Source organism: Lagopus leucura, unplaced genomic scaffold (genome assembly GCF_019238085.1).
Source record: "Lagopus leucura isolate 7727_CA_CO unplaced genomic scaffold, USGS_WTPT01 Super-Scaffold_100019, whole genome shotgun sequence".
NCBI classification, from domain to species: Eukaryota; Metazoa; Chordata; class Aves; order Galliformes; family Phasianidae; genus Lagopus; species Lagopus leucura.
The window spans coordinates 12,310,549-12,330,227 of record NW_024962273.1 but is presented as its reverse complement, the minus strand read 5'-3'; the positions used below and the strand labels follow the sequence as shown (position 1 = coordinate 12,330,227).

Below are 19,679 nucleotides of genomic sequence, written 5' to 3'. Positions count from 1 at the left end.
AGTTATGTGCCTTATTTTAGACTTCTCCTTGAACCTACAACACGTTACTATGACTATATATTTCTTCAAAAGTTGTTCATCAGTGAAAATAATTTGAAGCAAATGATCATTTCCACATATCTATGGAGTGCAACTCAACTCTCTCCTGCATTTAAAATACTTGGAAATACTTGAGCAGAATAAAGCAGCATTAAATCTATTTCTGTGACTTGTAAATTCTTGAGTGGCATAATTTGAAGAAACTTCATTCTCTTTCCTGGCTCTCAGAGACGGCCCAAAAAGGTGTTTTAAGTTACATTGGATGACTCCAATAATCAGACTTAGAGTTGCTCATTTAAATTGTGCAAGATACACCTGTCTATTCCCATACAAGAACACAACATTGGCTTTTTCAATCCATCAGTGTTTAGCTTCTGACTGTCAATTTGCATTAACAAGCTCTGGATTGACATGTTCTTTTCTCTATGTATCTGAATTTTAGTGTTTTTGCAGTTATTCATTTATTTCATACTAGAGTGAAACTTCATGAAAGATGCAGTAACTAAGGAGTTAACTCACCATCTTATTGGCCTAAATCAGTATACTAAGTCCAATGGAAATAAACCTGCATACTTTTGTATCCTTTCCGCTGAATTATTCAATATTGCAGCCTCTCTCAAGCTGGTCATTAAAAGAATCTATAATTATGTTAGCTATTCAGAGATTTTAAATCTTATTATACAAACATAGTTCAGCTTATGAAATGTTTACCTTGATTAGATGTTGAGTATTCACTTAAAATCATGAAGCATTATTTTAAAGCAGAAATAAAAAAGGGCATCAGAAAGATTTCAGGGTGGTAGAGTGAACATTTACACTGAAGACCTTTGGCTAAATTCTCATTTGCATGAATATTCAGGAACAAACTGTTCGTGCCTCAGGAACATTTTTGCAAGCACAGAAATTCAAGTGCTGTAGTCCAGGATAATATAAAAAAGTAAAGGATTATGAAAATTATCAGAGCAAAATTGAAATGAAATTCTGAAAAGCTAGAAAAGAAATAGCTGCCATTTATCATTTTCCATTGGCTAAAACAAACTGACCAAGGATAGTATTGTTCTAAGCAAGATTACCTGCAATTGGTCTGTCTACTAAATCATATTTCATAATGGTTGACTGCCTTCAATTGTATAATCATAGTTGTGTACTATACATAGATAGCTCTTGTCACTATAATGTGATTATATTTACCCATTAGTTTCTGTTTTTGTGCCACAATCCAGCAACTACAATATTACAGTGGGTCTAATGGTCTGTTTCACTTTGTTCATTTACCTATTAATTTTGGCAATGGAATACTTCATGGCACATAAATTTCACTCTTTGAAAACATGGCAAGCTGTAGTACAATATGGTCAGAGAGATTCTGGTGCTTTGTACAGAAGCAGAATGAATTGTCTATGGCAGCATTTTGGAAAGAACATACCTCCCTTTGGAGGCACTGGTTATAGGTAAGGTGATTACTTCAACAATAATAGGATGTAATGATTCACTCAATAAAATTCTACCTCTATTAAGCAGGTACTTCTAATGTTCTGAGGATTGACTGGTGGCCATAGCTCGAATCACAGAAGCAGTAAACAAAAATGCAACACTGAACCTCTCTGTCTGAATCCTGAACATAAATGCGCACTGTGAGGGAAGTGAGATAGAAAGATGACTGTGCTTTAGACAGATGTTCCAGGAACCAAAGTCCACAATAAAGCCTTGAGAAATACCAGTGCCAGGAGAACCATCTCTGTTTAGTGATAGCTGTTAAAATGGCAAAGCAGGACAGCCAAACTACCTATCCAGAGCCAGAGAAAAGGCCCAACGGAGCTGAACCAGAACCTACTTTAAGTGACATCAATTTGCCCTAGAATCCCACCCTTTGCTGTAATGTTAGCATTAATTTACAAACATCTTTCTGTGGAGGCCAGCCCCTAAACTTTTCCTACACATCAAAATAGTTGCTTGCATCAGAGCTTGAAATCACAGTAACAATGGAAAGTAAGGAAATGCTATGTACAGAAAGCCTTCAGTTCAATGGATGAAAGAGTAACCAAACTATCTCATCTCCTTCCAACTCTGACAGTAGATCATTCACAAAGAAGTAAATTACATTTAATCTCTGTTCTTCTTTCTCTCCTAACCTATCTGCATGTATCTATACAAATATGCAAATGCATACTTTCTGAAAAAGAGAGTACTCAGTATGTATAAGCAAGAGAAAATTTTACAAGATTATTCTGACCATTTGAAACAGCAGGTAAAATAAAGGTACATATCTAAAATAAACCTACTAACCTAACTGATGTCACTTTTTCTTCAGTTTTCTTTCAGATCTCCCTTCATTTTTGAAACTTTCCTCCATACGCTTACAATTCATAAGTAAAACACACCTGTAAGACTTGAATTAGGTTCAGTTACAGAAAACTAAGGAGGAGGACAGGCAGGAACCATTATAATGTTTTCTTTCCCACCAACATTTTGATAACACCGAATGACACAGCCTGAACAATAACAATAAAAGAATAAAAAAGGGCTACTGAATGCAGACTAAGCTACTGGGAGCACTTTTCATGCACTATTAATGATAATGGATTGGAATCACTAGATGCTGTAAACTAGCCCTATCATTTTAAACTTTTTAGGCAGATCATAGACATAGGGAATGGGAGACATGGAATTAAACATGTCAGATAAAGAAACAAAAAGGACATGAAGCAGATTCGAAACAATCTGAAAGAAACCTAGCACAGCTATTGCTAGTAGCATGTGGACTAAAATGTATGAAAAACTGATGGGTTAATTAAGTTTAGAATGTGTATTTGTTAAAGTTCCTGTTCTTATGTTGTGGAGGAGATATGCATCTGTATCTCTGGCACGATAAAAAAATAAGTGCATTTCATTTTAGCCCAAATTTTCTACCAGCTCTAGAACATTTAGGGACAGAAGCATCAATACAGTATGCTCTAACCCTGTTAATGCTAATGGGCTATAGATACGAATCTTTATCTGGTTTTCTAGAGAAGCCATAGTTGTAAAGCCAACTGTTTCTCAATGTGTTGCACACATTCTCAGGTCAGCTTATTTTTTCTCAAAACATCTTTGAAAAAGAAAGACAGGCCTGTCTGCATGGCATCCAAGAGTCTAAACAAAGTTAATCACACCTCTCCCTTTAGAATCAACCACTGCAGCAAAACAAAATATAAATTCTGTCTAAGAAAAAAAAAAAAAAAAAAAAGAAATTTGGAATCTTGACAGATACTAGAAACTATTCCAAGGGCTAAGCTACAGAATCACAGTTTTCTCTCCTTACCCAGCAGAATACACCATACACCCAATTACCGCCCACAAAAAAACAAATGTACCACTCAAGGGCAATGTGCTTATTCTGCCCTAACAGCACAAGGAAAAGGCACAGGAGGTGTCTAGATTTTACACTTCATGTGCAGACTTCAGAGTTGCAGATCTGGCAGGAATCATTCTTTTTATGGTTCTTTTTAATTCTTGGACAAACTTTGCCGTTTGTTTTGAAGTGCTAATTTCAAATAGATTTAATTGCTTAAACTGATTTCAGTAGAAGCCATCACCAGCAGAAGTCTCATGCCTCATTTTTCCTCTCTGTTAAACAAGGTAAGAAAACTACTTTTAGTGGAGGACTGCATATAGATTAATTGGTTGACCTTTACAAATGCTAATGTTAAAAAAAAAAAAAGAAAGTTTTCTTCTGGGACTTTTGAATTCTCCTCTTGATAACAAAGGAAGAAGGCTCTTGATGTTGGCTTTAAGACCTGGACAGCTCAAGAAGAAACACACCCCTTGCCTAAATCAGTCCCCATTAAAGTCTGAGTCTTCCTCCTGTCACAGCAGCTCAGTACACATTCAGGCTCGAAAGGTTTTTTGTTTTGTTCTCCATCTTTCTAGCCCAGCAGACATTAAAAAAACCTACTCTAACGAAAATTTGAAAAGGGCTGTTTTCTTTCTTTTAACCCAACACATCTTATAGCTACTTATCAAGTCTGATCCATCCCCAGCACACACATCAGTCTGGTTTGGAGGAAAGTAAGCAATTCTTGATTGCTTTCAGTAGCTTCTTGGGAATGCAATTTTTCCTTAAAGGTCTGAATATGTGTGTTCCTTGCATGCTTCCTTACCCTCAAAGATTTTTTTTTTTTTTTTTTTTTTTTTAGAGTAAAGGGATTGTTGGGTTGGTTTTTTTTTTTTCAAGAAAGAAACTGACACTTTGAAGGACTATTTTTATGCTACCCTTGACATCAGGTGGTTCACAAAAGCAAAACACTGAGCTATATATACTCCTAGGGAAGACTCTTTTTCTCTTGCTGTTAGAACAAGAACCACCAAGTAATCTGAAAGCACAGCATTCAGCTGATTCTCACTGTTTCTTTTCCTCTGTCTCTGCCTTCACACTTTAAAAAAAAAACAACAAACAACACATTTCCAATAGGCTATCCTCACACAGTAAAAAGGATGGAATTCCTGTACTTAAAATTTACAGGCAGTGGATCTGAGTCAGACAAAGAACATGATTCCTTTTTTATTATGCTAACACTTTCCATTCTCCTAGTAACATTACATAATTATATTATGCAACTATTGGTTCTGTCCTGCTCACTTGTTCAGTCAGTTCCACCTGACTTTCATTTAGTACCTTGCTTTGCACATACTTTTCTCCTCCAGATATAGAACTGAAGTCAAATAAACCCCAAACACCCACAAAACAGAGATTACAACACGAGATGCTTTGCTATCCTTAAAGATAACATGAATAGAAATGTAAATTATTTCTTTACTCATATGGCATCAAGGCAGCTGTGAACACTTCCACCGCTATAATTTACATTTTCCATGCTCCAGAATTGGAAACATCTCACACAAACACACACACCTAAGGCCAAATTTGAAGGGGAAATTAGTTTAATGTCAGTAAGAATCTTTCAGTCAAATGGAGCCCAGGATGCTCAAAGTAGGACAGCTGAATGAAGCAGACAAATACAAGTGTGATGAGAACACACTCCCTGCTGTGGCTCTAATAAGGAAGAAAGCACACTTTTCTGCACAGTCTAAGCAGTACTGCTTTCTGTTTTGAATGGTGGAGAGGTTGCTGTCATAGCTAATGAGCTGTTATAATGAACAATAGATTAGCTGCTTTTATAATTACCAGTATTTATTGTTAACAATATGCAGAGTTCTGCAAATTAAAAAAGACCATCACTGCTCATGATTAGGGAATGCTGCCTAGAATAGTCTGAAAAAATTGTGTATTTCTTTCTTTCTTCAAAATTTGTGTGCAAAAAACTTACATGACTGCGTCCATCAAATCTGAGGTATCACTAGAACATGTTTGGTTCTGGTGTACTTGTGTATCTCACAAGACTATCAATTTCTAAAATCTTATTTTGACTGCAGAGTTCTCCGAACTCATGGTTTCCCCATTACTGAGCAATTATATTATCCCATAGGTTTTACAGGCTGAGCAAAAGATGCATTCAACATTATTCCAAATCAGAGATTCTTTGAGAACAGGCATTCCATCCTACTGGAGTACAACTCCAACTGGAGAGTTGTCTCAACAGCATCAATTCACAACACAGACTTCCATACAGCGTTGCCAATAGCAGCTCACAAATGATTTCCAGACTACAAGCTCAAAATATGCTGTCAAGTTTTACACTTCATTTAACTGCCCTATATAACTTCATTAATATCCCTGTTACAAGCTTCACATGTATTGGAAGGGGTACTTTCCAGGTCAGTAAAGCACAGAAGCTCTGTTCTGTGGATAGAAGCTCTGTTTGGATTGGCAAAGTTGTTTTCCAGCTAAAGAGTAGGTCTCATAAACAAACAGAAGCATAACTTCAGAACTGCTCCTTAAATGAGGGGAGACTTGCAACAGAAATATTCAGTAGCAGCAGAAGTATAGCAGAAATATGGAGGACACATTCCACATAAATAAATAGCATTTAACCATACAAGCTCCTCCACCTTTCTATCAGACATCCCCTCAATAAGCATTTTTTAAATTCACCTGACGTATCATGCCTAAAGCAAACACAGATAATGGTGAAGAGACTTGTGCCCTTCTGGTGTCATTCCAGAAACACATCAGGAAGCACTAGGCTGTCTTCTGCAGCTAGGTTCAAGATGAAAGTGCATTTTCCTTCCACTGAATCAGAAGTCACCCAGTGTATCCCTGCAAAGATTTCTTGTCCATGTCTTTCTAATTGCTTGGCCTCTTTGCTGCATTGCAGTCTCAGAGAACACCAATGGGACTAGAGCAGAAGTAATCCAAGCAGCTGGCATTCTTTCCTTAGCAGATATAGCAATATTTGTCTATTGTCACTCAGGAGGGACTGTGTGTGGGAGGTACAAGGTCAGAAATTAGGATAATGATATTACATTACTCACAGGTGCACGAGTACTAAATGTCAAGTTACTTTGTCCATGCAATACGTTTTTCATTTTTGTTAGACCACCTGCATACTGCTAACAATATAGCATCTTTCAAAATGGCCTCTAAATCGGTCTCTGTGAGAAAGAGAGCTGACAAACACCCATATTAAATTACTATGGCAAACTTTGTTCAAAGTTTCTAAATACAGCAGTTTGTCTGAACTGCTACACTAGAGGGGAGAGACAAGGTGCACTGGTGGAAACACAGATACCAAGCCAATTACTCTCAAGAAGAGGATCCTAGTTAGCCAGGAATCACTACATCATGCAATCTAGAACTGCCGTGTGCCCAACACTCTCTTTAATACGATCCACTTCTTCAGGGCAGACTGCCCTGTTATAGACAAAGGCAAATCTTCTCCTGGTAACACATGGAATAACATATTTGGAAGGCACAAAGTAGTAGCGAGCAAAAACCCAAGGGTAAATTACTGCTTTCTAAGGGCTACAGAGATACGACCAATTTGTCCCAACAATGAGAATCAAGTCTAAATTCAGAGTAGGACACACTTCTTGCAACTGTGTTTTCCTCTGGTAAGAGGGATACAAAACACAAAAGGACAGAGGTAGGGAAGAACAGCTATGTCTGTCATGATAGGGTCACAGAGCTGGAAACAACATATGGTACACCTCAGTGCTGAGACAGGGAAAAGGTTCAGAAAAGACGTGTATTTTAGGATAGACATTTGAAATCCAAACTTAAAGCAATGTAGTGTGGGATTATACTGGAAAGAGACAAGAAAAAATAAAAGGAGGAAGGCAAAATTAAAAAAAAAAAAAAAGGACATTCCTATTTCTTTGATTTTGCTCTAGGACTGATCTTTTCTCAGTTTCTGCCTACATAAATATGCTACAAATTTGACAGACTGTCAGCCACGTATATGTATTGTGAACCAAGTATCCTGCCACTGATACAGCTATCACTGTGTTAAATCCTTGATATGGTGGATGTGAAGCTTCTTTGCAAACGTTAAGCCTTTGAGGGCACTCCTAAGAATGCACTGCTTCTAGAAACCTGAGCAAATTGAGTCATAGCTCAGCTAATTAATGTTAGTTGACTAATGAACTGTTTTCATACCTTCAAAAATCTTGTCTGCTAACAGTGTAATTAAAAGTGCTCACACATACCTATTATTGTTCATGTACTCCTGTCCTAAGTTCTTACCTGACACGCTCCTCAAGGAAAGGAAATCAGAGCCCTATGACCTAAATCTGTCTTCAAATTCCAAGCATACAGACAGCACATACAGAAGTACCCAAGCTTCCTGCCCACACCCCTTCTTCTCCTACTAGCTCATCTGCTCCTCAGCAGACAGTATGTGCTTCAAAGGATGAGGCAGTGTTAAAATCTCCAGTCTCCTGTGGATAACTTTTCTAATTAATGCCAACTGTCATACTTGCTCTTGTTATGTGGGTGTCTCTCCAACAGGAATGGAGAAGTCACAAGAGAATTACAATTACTGGTCATAAATTGGAAGTTTCATTTGGCAGCATCGTGAAAGCCAGCTTTGATGAACAGACATCTATTCTGACATTCAAAAACCTCCTGAAAATCTAGCTGATAGCAGAGATGCTCAAAAACACAGTTCAAAGGAATTTAATTTCAGTTTTCAAAGACATGTTTGCCGCTAAGCTGTAGTATGACAGTGAGAACTGATAAGCCTTTTTCAGACAGCAGGAGGTGGAGATGAGTAAACTCCTTTGCCAACTGCCAGATTGCGTGTCTGACACATTGCAGATGTAAATCCAAGTAACTCAATGGGGAGGCTACGCTGAATTACACCCACTGAGGAGGTGCCTATGCCTTCAAGGCAAGAGGTAGGAAAAAGAACAAAAAGACCTGATATAAACTCAAACAATCTTACGCAAGCCAGAAACCTCCCTTGGTTTCTCTCAAAGGCTGCCCAGAGTACTTGTCCCTTTGCCTGGGCACATTAATTTTTTCTTTCTTTCCTGCCATGTCAAAGCTATGAAAGTCAAAGTTACTATGTAACAGCACAAATCTTCCTTGCAAAGTGAAGTCAAGGAAGAAAAAGAAAAGAGAAATCCCTTTATTGTTTCTCTATGAAGCATGATAGTGTTTAGATCCTGAAGGCAAGGATTTGGGGTTTTGTTGCTACCAGCTGAGATATCTTAATCATATATTCTATCTCCTAGGACAAAAAAAGAAAAACAAATAAGAACAAAATTCTACAGAAATGAAAGCACAGAAATGAACTAGATCCCTTGATGGCGGGGGAACTCTGTACATCTGTCAAGATCAGATACACTTTTGGAAGATGTCTTTCCATCAAATACACACTGCTGGTCTTGGTCCAGAACTATTAACGAATGATGATATTCATCAAGATGGATTAGGTGACATAATGTTCCATACTGGCCCATGAATGCAACTTTCTCATCACCACATGCAGTTATATACTGACTTTTGAAGGAATATATAAATGTTGTCTGTTAACCAAAATTAAGCATTACTCTTGCAGAACAAAATGCTTCAGGTATTCAGAAACCTGGGCCAAATCAACAAGCAAACCCCAGGAGTTCTGATTTTTGTACTAATCAATTTTAGTGATCAATTACTACTGGGCATAAACAGGTGGGAGTCTTCCACAGTGTGCCCAGAAAAATGCCCTGAACACACACACACCTATAAGCTTAGTAGTGGAAATTTTTAAATCTTAGGACTCTTCAAGATACGTACCACTAGGCTCTAGGTTCTTCTCTAATACAGCAATCGTTCACCTCAAAATGAATATCAATTAACAAAAATACAGAAGGCTTTGGGGAAATATATTCCTTTCTACTACTTAAAAACATGTAACACTAAGCTAAGAACAAGAGTGTTCCCCAAACCTCATCATTTCAGCAGCTCAAACAATTTACTTTTGAGCATGTTCCAAGTCTAGTCAAACTTATAGCCTCAGGCTACAGAGAAAGTTCACGATGAAAAATTGAAAGCGTAATTAAAAAGCGTACAAAAAGAAGAAAGAGAAAGGGGAAAAATGATAGTCTGCCACATGCAGAGCTCAAGATTGTAATTTTTTCTGATTTATCATGTATTAAAGAGTTATGAGTCTTGCACGGTCAACTGTCAGGAGCCCAGTGGCACTGCAACAGCTGCAAGAGAGCAAGCTGGTATGCAGAACATCATCCTAATACCCTCTCCCTCAAGGTACTGGTGTCACACCTTTATTCCCGGACAAGTGCCTATCAGGAATTGTCTTAGCAAGCCTGCAAGCTGCTTTACAGAGGTTCTATATACAAGATGTACTACAACATATATTGTTTCTTTCTGCATGTACATGAAAAAAATATCAGACAGAAGAAGAATTAAATATATGCAGACCTGCTGTAACACTGTGGTCTTAAAAAAAAAAGAAATAATCCAGAAATAATCTCTGTGGTGACTATGTCTTTGTAACACGTCATGGGTGGCGTGTAATAACAGCAGCCAATGACACAAAGTATTGGCAAAACATTCTTCCTTGTTTTCATGAGCAGCTATGTCTGTGCTTTATTTCCCCTTTCTGCTCTACTCTGGGTGCTGATGCTAAAATTTCACTCTTTAAAAAATTATCAGCAATACAAACATTTCTCAACTGGTAAATTCTGATGGTAACAAAAGACATGACTAAGAGCTTTTGAAAATAAACTGTTCGTAAGGCATCAGATTACTGGATCCATAAATATTCAGATTTATAATAACTTTACTGAAACCAGTCAAGTTTTTTCTACATCTCATTAGGCAGTGTATTTTTAACACAATAGGATCTCCCATTACAAGATTCCCATAAGGTTTTCCATGGGATTTCTCCTAGCCTACTAATAAATTTAAGGGTTCCTAATAATTGGAGAATCATCGGGACCATACAGACATTATAAACAACCAAACAAAAAATTGGAAGCATCCAGAAGCCTGCCTTCAAGGGCATTCCTCCTGTTTTGGATTACCAGATGTGAACTCCAGGCTTCATCAGAAGGTCACACAATAGCCACCCTGAGTAGCCACTGGTGATTTGCTATCACAAAAAGACACAAACTGATCAGACCCTCTCTGCTCTCTAGTTGCTACCATGTTAAATCAGTGCAAAAAATTGGTTCCTTCTACCAAGAGGTAAAAATAATTTTTGCCCCAGGAACTATTCTACCAAGCATTTTAAACATCACATTCAGGACTATTGGACTGGTACAACTTTCCTGACTAGAAATACGTAAGTTTGGAGTCTTACACTTTCCTTTTAATACACCTACAAACCTGTAAATGAAAACAAAACAAAAACAAACAAACAAGCAAAAAAACCAACGATCATTTGCCACCAGCCGGCACAGCGCAAGTGCTTTCCAAGAGCTGTTTTCCATTGCAGAAGCTTTCAGACCCTTTGTACTCAAGGACTTACACACTGGGAAACTCCGCTGCAGAGCTCTGTCCATCTGATGTCAGAGGACAGCCAGCACACAGCAGGACCCAAGAAAGTCAAAGGCTTTTCACTTTAGCCTGAATTGCTACTATCCAGGCAGTTTTCTTTCTCCTTAGTCGCAGTGCAGCCTGCACCTGCTGTATAATCAATAGCAGTTAACAAGGAAAGACTTGGGCTCATGACACTTACTCGGGGTGTTGAGGAGACGTGACTTTTTGCAGTGGTAGGCTGCCTCCTGTTCGCAGTACTCCGCACTGTTTATCACAGCTTCAAGCTGCTCTGAGCTGCTGTTGTAGTTAAAGGACATGGTGTAGGGCTTCTCTGGACCAGCTCCTTGAACTCTGGTTAGCCCTGTGTTGTTGTGCTGCACTGCAGTCCAGATCTTGTCTTCTGTTAAATGAAAAAGGGATTGAACGGGAAGTTAACAGCCAAAAATCTGCAACAAGCTGGGCACAAAAGCCAACCCAAATCTAACATTTTACTGCATTACAGACAAGGTCACCTCTGAAATGGTCCCTATGTGATGAAAACCTGCAGGTCAACATAGAGCCCAAGGGCTGTTTCTCCCTGAACCAGCTAAAGCAAATGCTACAGCTTGCTGTGCTGGAGAAAAATTGTTAGAACTTCACAGCAAAAATGGAAAATCTTCAGCATCTTCTGTTGCCAGCATACAGAGAAAATTAGATGCATTTCAACTGGCTTCAGCCCTGGGAGTAGACTTAGTAATATGTTTTGGGATGGTAACATTCATCTTTTACAAACATAGCTTTACCTAAGAGAACAGCCCACTGTTATAACAAATAGTAACTGCAGCTGATGAGCTCACACAGAGTCATCGCAAACAGAGTTACTGACAAAAAGCTGCAATTGTCAACGTGTTCCTATTGCCCAGTTACAAGGCAGAGAATGCATTTTACTCAACTGTCACATTTTTCAGCATGAAAGCTGAGCAATGCAGAACAATTTATGACTCAGCATCTGTAAATAAGTGTAAATTTTGATGCTTGCCCATGCTGGGGACCGCAACCTCACTTCTTTCACTGCATTTACTGATGAGGCAGTGTATTTCTCAGGTCATACAAAGCAGAATCTAGGTTTACTCACAATTCAAGCTGCTACAGCACAGCTCACTACCAGCATTGATGTTGGTGTGATAAGAACATTGCAATTAGAAGCAATTAGCTTAGCAGGGAGGCTATTTCCCAGCAGGTTCACGTGAGATAGCAAGGGACAAGATAAAAAGGGAAGCCTGAATGCCCAGTCTGCTGAGCTGACCCAGAATAAAAGGCAAATTTTTTAACGAGGATTCACAGGACTGAGTCTTCCACATGCTCTTACAAAGATACACACACAGTAAAATCCCTCTTTACCCAAGAATATGTTTACACAGGGAAGACACAAGGCAAAAATAAAAGGAAGAAAATCCGATCTTAAAAACTGTGCACTGAAGTATTCAGATGATTTTACTGCCAAATAACGTGGGTGGATTCTCATACAGCACTATCTTTACAATGAGCTTAGCAGCTTTGTGGCCACTGTTATGTGTTACAGATGATCTACACTTTTTAAGCTTCAGACATCTCACAGATGACTTCCATAGAACTCTAACACGTATTTATAAACCCTAAGTGGACAATCTTTTCAAAGACACTTGTAAGTTATTGAATTGCCATTATAGAGTCATTCAGATGACAGGCAAGTAATGAGCAGCATCTGAGAATCATACAAATGCATCTGGCCCAACTTTGGAAGAAATTTTTCTGAGTAATTTACAACTTGATCTTGAACACTGGAGACTGTAAGGACAATTTATACTCAGCAAACTAGAGATCTACTCACAGCATTCTCATCATTTCTGTGATGGTGGATGGAAGCAGTTTCCTCATAGATCTATTATTATGAGATTCTTACAGAGTTCAGGATGCTGATTGTGGATCCTTTGAGATGGAAGTCAAGAAAGTACTGAGCAATGTGTAATACATAAAGGTTAGATTAAAACCATAAGAAATACTACAAATCTACTGCTTTTAAATCTTGCCCCAGTGCTTGTAACACAGGCAATGCAGTAGCACAATATAAAACTACACAGCTCTGCACAATAGACCGCTTCCAATACGATGTAAGTCAGTTAAATCATAACACATCTTACACATCTGAAAAAGTGATTCTCATTAGCCAAAGTCTTTTTGTTTATTTTTCATTTGTTTTCTTAAGGATTGACATAAATGGAGTGGATTTTTCCCAAGTAATTGAGTGTGAACCAGCATTCCTCTCAATGAAGCTGGTGAAAGTCGAAACCTTTGCTTTCACTGAAAAACATACATTACAACAAATGTTAAGTTGCCAGTACTATAAGTCAGATGTTAAGTGAGATGTAAAACAAGAGAAGGGAATGAGCTGTTCACTAGAAATTCCAGATGGGCAGTCATAAGCTCTTCTATTGAGCATCATTAATACACATTTGAGAAACTACGTAGGCTGCTGTGAAAGTAATGTCTCCTATCTATATCCATGGAAGCTACAACAGTTTCAAAGAACAAAATAACATCATCTGACAGACCAAATTCTCAGCTACCAAACCCTATTTTTCAACACAGTCACCACCATTAGCTATGCATTTTCACCAGCAATGGACAAGAGCCTGCATGTTATGCTTGTAAAACCTGCACAGGTAGAGGTGAGCCATTGTTTCACAGCTGCTATTATTATTGTATGATGGTATCATTACCAGGAAAATGTTGCCTATGCAGACCATCTTACAATGGCATGAACAGATGAAAGTCAGAAGGCACCAAATCTAGACTACATGGTGAGTGCGGTGGGTACCTGCAGCCAATACTGACAATGTGCTCTATGGTCTTTAAATTGGTATAGGGCCTGACATTATTGTGCAAGTGAAAGGCTATCTTCTCTGATGCAATTTTTGAAGTTGAAGCCTTCAGCTCACGTCATGATGTAGCAGTCAGAATTGATGTTTTTTCCAGGTCCCAGGAAATCCAGAAGGATCATCCCTTTCCCACCCGAAAAGAGAGTGCACACCACTTTACCCTCTGAGGACTATGTCTTGGATTTTTTCTTCAGTGAGAAATTCAAATGCACGACTCCACAGACTGCCTTTTAACTCCAGCTCATAGTGGTGACATGTCTTTTCACCAGTAATGATATAATCCAGGAAATTGTCACCTTCAGCTTCGTATTGCTTCTATAGTTTCTGACAAACTTGCATACTGTGTTCTTTTCTATTCTTGTGTGAGCAGTTGTGGGACTCCCCTGGCGCAAACTTTGTGATCCTTGTGATATTCTATCATTGCCACTATTGTTTCCAACACACTGCAGTCAATACGCATTATGCAGTTCCCTAGTCACAATCCACTGATTTGTGCGGATGAGGTCATAGAGATGCTTTCGTTTCATTGTGTGACAGCTGTGCATGTTTGTCAGGAATGTGGCTTTTCTTTCATGTTACTGTCACTACTGTGGAAATGCACCACCCACCACTTCACTGTACTCACATCCACTGTTTGGTCTCCATAAACATTCAGCAAATGTCAATGAATATCAATTCATTTTTTCCACGTGGAGGAATTCAGTGACAAACCTTTGCTTCATACACCCTTCCACATCATATGCCATTTTGTCAGACAAACCTTCTGTGGCCATCTGTCACAAGTCAACATGTAAAAGAATGCTGGTATGAAGGTTCAACCTCCACTGCCCTAACATCAACATTCACCTCTGACTTCATGGGCCAACATAATAAAATAGGAGGCATTACTTTCAGAACAATCCTCATATAATAAAATCAATGTTTGTAATACTGTCTACACTACTAGTTAGGAAATACAACGACCTTTAATATTAGAGTTGCAGAGTGATTAACACTTCAATATTTTCCAGGTTTTGTACTTGTACACCAGGAATGGTGCCATGTGGGTACTTGAAAAGCCAAAAAACCAACCAACCAACACCCTAAAAAATTATCATAACATGAAACAGTTTTCCCAAGGAGCATTGGAAATGTAATCAATTGACATGTTTGAAATGAGGTTGGACAAAGCATCAGAAAACATACTATCAGAGACAACTACTTATTGACAAACATATTGAACAGACAAGATGGACTGGTCTCTCTTTTGTCTTCTCCCTAACTATGGATTAATTTTCAATGGTCTTGTTATCATCACCGATGCACTCATCTGTGACTCTGAGATCTGAACTTTGGCATTTAAGGGCTGCTTTTCTCCACAGTATTTTGTGGAAATGAGAAATTAACTGCAGATTATCCATCTTCTGGTTTGCAGGGGAAAAGGAAAAACAAATTGAATTTCTGTCTGTACTGAATGTAATTGTGATTTAGCAAGTAAATCAGAACAGAGAGGAAGAAGAAAAAGGAGAAGCAGAAAGGAAAAAAATCACAGTTACATTTCAGATGTTTTCTAATCTACATATGCCTGATTTATTATGCTCATTAGTTTTATAGGTCAGATCTGTGTTTTACTTCCAAGATTCCTTCTGTGCTCCATCTTTGAGGTAAAGGTAATGAACAGCAAACCTCAAAAGATATAAATATTTATCCCACTGATCTAATTAAAGGAGAGTCACTATCAAGCATATATGTGAGATGACAAAAGCTACCAACTCTTAAAAGTTTTTTTTCTGTTGCCTACGTACCTTTGCTGTACATATTTTCTGCTACCTCAGCACCTTTTGTTTTTTTTTTTTCCTCCCCAAAGTCAATGAAAAAGACTTCTAACTGAAGGAAAAACAGCTGAACTGGAGCACAACAAATTCTCAGACCATTTCAAGATGAGAGCAAAACCACGTCCATAGGCTTCTGCAGATCAGAGGGCAACCTTTCTCCTGAAGACCCTCACCATTAAGGTCAAGTTCTTTATTCTAATACCATTTTCTCAACCTGAAACCCAGTGGCCTGTGGGAAAAAGATCATTCTATTTTCTCAAATTCACATCTGCAATTTTAGCTAAGACTGCTCCCGGAATAGAGCTGTCTGCCTCATAATGAGGGCAAAGAATTCTCTTCCTACAGTTCAGTCAGTGTGTACTCTGAAACTTACTGAAAGTGATCTGTGAGCTTGCATTTCAGACATGCTTCAGGGCCTAGGCAAGTAGTGTAGCTGCAGTCTGGACATGCACACGCATCATTCCAGTTAGAAAGAAGTGCAGCAGCTGTCTGCAGATTAACTTTGCAATTTGCATATACCTTTGCAGAGACATCTCTGTAAAAATTACACCCGTGCTATTTGCAAGTGGGTCTCTAAACAATGTTCCTATTTCACTTTTGTGTTTGTGTTTGTTTTTAAAATCTTTACTATTTTGGGGTATGGTTTCTTTATATTTTTTGGAAGTGACATAGACACAAGCCAAACTGAGCGTCACTGGCTTCTTATAGCCAATTCAAAGTTTGGAAACTGCTAATCTAGGCAGATAAGGCTCTCCCTTTTTATTTCAACAAAGAGACTATCATTATCTTTTTCTATCTGTCCATGTTGTATGCTTTTTTCCTGTTTACTCAACTTAATGAGCTCTCTCTGCACTTGAGAATTCGCAGTGAGAACAAGAAAGTTGTTCTCTAAGCAAAGGTCACTGTTTATTTTTACCTTCTATTATTCCACCTTTTTATTTCATTACTTTCTCAGCTTGGTAAAATTCTGAACCACACACAAGCTGCAAGTAATTCAAAACCCAATAGGAGAGCATAGCCACAGCTTCTGCTATATAACCTGGAATAGTTAGATACAGCCTTGAAAAGCAGATTGTCTAAATGCTTGTTAAATTGTTCCATAATTCAAAGGTGACAATATATTAATTTCAGGGTAATGCTACAGCTTTATGACTTTGCAGTTTTATTTAATGGTCCAATTTACAAGGATATTATGCTGCCTGTATTTGGTCCTAGGAGATGTTTTTACAGCATGGGACTGCAATGCATTCAGCACAATTTAGACCCTCTACTTAGTCTCACCCTTAGTTCTATCATCTTTCTGGAAGTCTCCAAGTTGCTTTTGATGGCACACAAATTAAATTGTGGGAAATTAGAACAGCTGGAAAACTGGCTTTCAATGAGTTCTGTATTGTCTAATTCTCATTTTTATTTTTCAACTTGAAATATCTCTGTGGAACACATTTCACCCATACAAACTGCATCACTCCTTTGTGATTTAGGAGGTTTGTCACCAAACAAGATTGTTCAGACTGATTAAATTGCCAACAAGCCAAACATCCGGTAAATGTTACATGAGAGAGAGAGAAATTGCTTTGAGAGCTCATACGATGCATTTGTTTTGTGCTGCTCTACACTGAATACCAAATACTGTTCTGAAAACTGTACCTATAATTACAGGAGTGACTACACAAAAGACAGACTCTCCCTTTTAACACTGCATTGTTTAAAGCTGCAGTGGCAGTTTAACCCAGACACTCTACTATATCCCTGGAGAACATTAAAAGATAATTTCTTTAAGCAAAAAGCTTTAATTCACTAACTCCAAGGTGTTTTCTGAGACTGCTAGGAAACCCACTCAATTTTTTTTTTTTTTCCTCTCACCCATTTTCTTTTCTGTTGGCTGACCCAAGGATATGTGCTTTTTGCAGGTTGTTTCATGCTCTTCAGCCTCCTCCTGGTTTATGATTCAGCTACTTCCAGACAGTGCACAAGCACTACATTTCCATGGAAACTATTCTGGGGTGGTTCCCAGCCCCCACCTCTCATTGCAGTCTGCTCTCTGATGGTGCTGGCAAGACTATACCTTCAGGTGTGTGTTCCCCAGGAATGTCCATATCTAGAAGGGTGTCCTTCCTATGAATCCCTCCCAGCTCTCAGTTGCCAGCATCACGAAAGCACAAGTGTTGCAATGAAATGCCCAGTTCCACCCCACTCCAGCCCTAGCAGGGAGGGGAAGGGCTGCACTCCATACTCCCCAGGCAGGATGCTTGCTCAATCTAAGCTTAAGGTTTAAGGTAAGTCTGACGGCATAACAACCATGATACCACTGGCTCTGATAGATGAGAGTAAGCTACCTTATCCGAGACTCCCTGCACCCTCATTCCCCCGTTATAACGAAGGCCAGAGATGCTAAACCATCACCCTGCCAGGCAACTTCCATATTTCTTGTAGTACATGGTATCTACAAACAGTGAGAAATAGATGGAGCTACTGAATTAATTCCTAATGCAAAACAAATGCTTATCTCCTGCACTCATGTCCACTGAAATGGTGACAACAACTCAGTCCTCTCTGATTCAAGCTGCTTCATGCCTGGTGACTTTTGAGAGCCTCAGCACAGAATCACAGAACAGAAAAAGCCTCTAAGAGCATCTAGTCCAACTGCCAACTCATCAGCATCATACTCACTAAAAACACATGCCTCATATCTCCACAGTTCTTGAGCACCTCCAGGGACTTTGACTCTACCACATCTCTGGGCGCCTCTGTGCCAGTGCCTCACTATCTTTCTGAGAAGAAATTTTTCCTAATGTCCAACCTGAACTTCCCCTGGAACATATGATTCTTCCAGTATTTCAGATGCCTTATGAGATTCAAGCACCTTCGTGAATCCAGCAGAGAAGAAGAAGAATCCACGGGTGACTTACTTCCCTTCTGCAGCAACACCAGGAGCTGGAGAGCACATCTGAAGGTTTCCAACACAGCACAAAGCAACTGTGTTTGGGGAAAATGAATCCTAACCTGGTGAGACAGCTGGAGTGATTTTCAGAGAGCCACAGATTACTTACAGTTTCGGTGAGCATGGGAGGAGATCAATCAAGTTGCAGTAAGCCGTGGTTAAAGGTTAGAGTAAAACATCTGTTACGTTCATCTGCAATAAAATTTCCACAGTGGTCTCCTGTATATATGAGGGTGAAGAAAGCCTGTGGGACACGTGCTGTAAAGTTCATCAGAAACAGCAGTTTCACAGCACAGAGCTTGCTGAAAACGGCAAGGCAGCTAGTGACAGCACAACACTTCTGACATAACATTAAATGTTTTTCATTTTATGATATTTTGAAATTTTTAATGAAAACTCAGAACAGAAATGTATAAGTTGTCAGAAATGCATTGTGTCAAAAAACCTGCAGTGTTTGAGGGGATAAACTAAATTTTTAAGGACTGTCTTCTGTCTAAGTTGTAGTAAATAATTTTTAAAGGATTCCTGTTCATTGTCTTCTCCAGTGGTAAAGTCAATCACAATTTATATATAGACATTAAACTGCAAGGTATATTCATATACAAACAAACAAAAAAGCAACCAATCAAAAACAAAAAACAAAAACAACCATACCCCAAAAACTTCACAGAGATATTAAAAGCTGTATATAGCTCATTTTGGTAACCTAGGGGACTTCACCATCATAGTTCTTGTCCCACAGTCACATAGTTGCAGGTAGCATAATCAGAATTATGAGCATGATATCCTGCTCCACTCTTTTATTGCTTCAGCCTAACTCATGTTAGTCCTACTTTCAGCTGACAGGTTGACTTCTGTACCAGCGTAACTGCTATATAAATTAAGAAGAGACAATAATATCATGTGGAAAAAATAGATAATTTATATAAGCTAATGAACTAGATTTCTGCGTCAAAATAAAAGATGAATGCCAGAGGAAGAAACACTACCAGTCCCACAATTATGTTGGGAGCATCAGAGATCGATGACTGCCAGGATATCAAATGAGGGAGAGACTATTGAGATATCTGAAGTATTTAGACGCTTCACTATGAACATAACTTCTATCTTCCTGAATTCAGCCC

At 38.6% G+C, this 19,679-nt stretch overlaps 1 protein-coding gene across 1 annotated transcript in view; it reads right to left on the bottom strand.

The window, feature by feature from the left end:
• CNTNAP5 (contactin associated protein family member 5) overlaps positions 1-19,679 on the bottom strand; it is a 145,259-nt gene that overhangs the window by 58,825 nt on the left and 66,755 nt on the right. Inside the window, exon 12 of the mRNA XM_042877979.1 lies at positions 11,103-11,303. Within this exon, the coding sequence (XP_042733913.1) occupies positions 11,103-11,303 (201 nt within the window). The remainder of the gene's footprint in view (positions 1-11,102; positions 11,304-19,679) is intronic.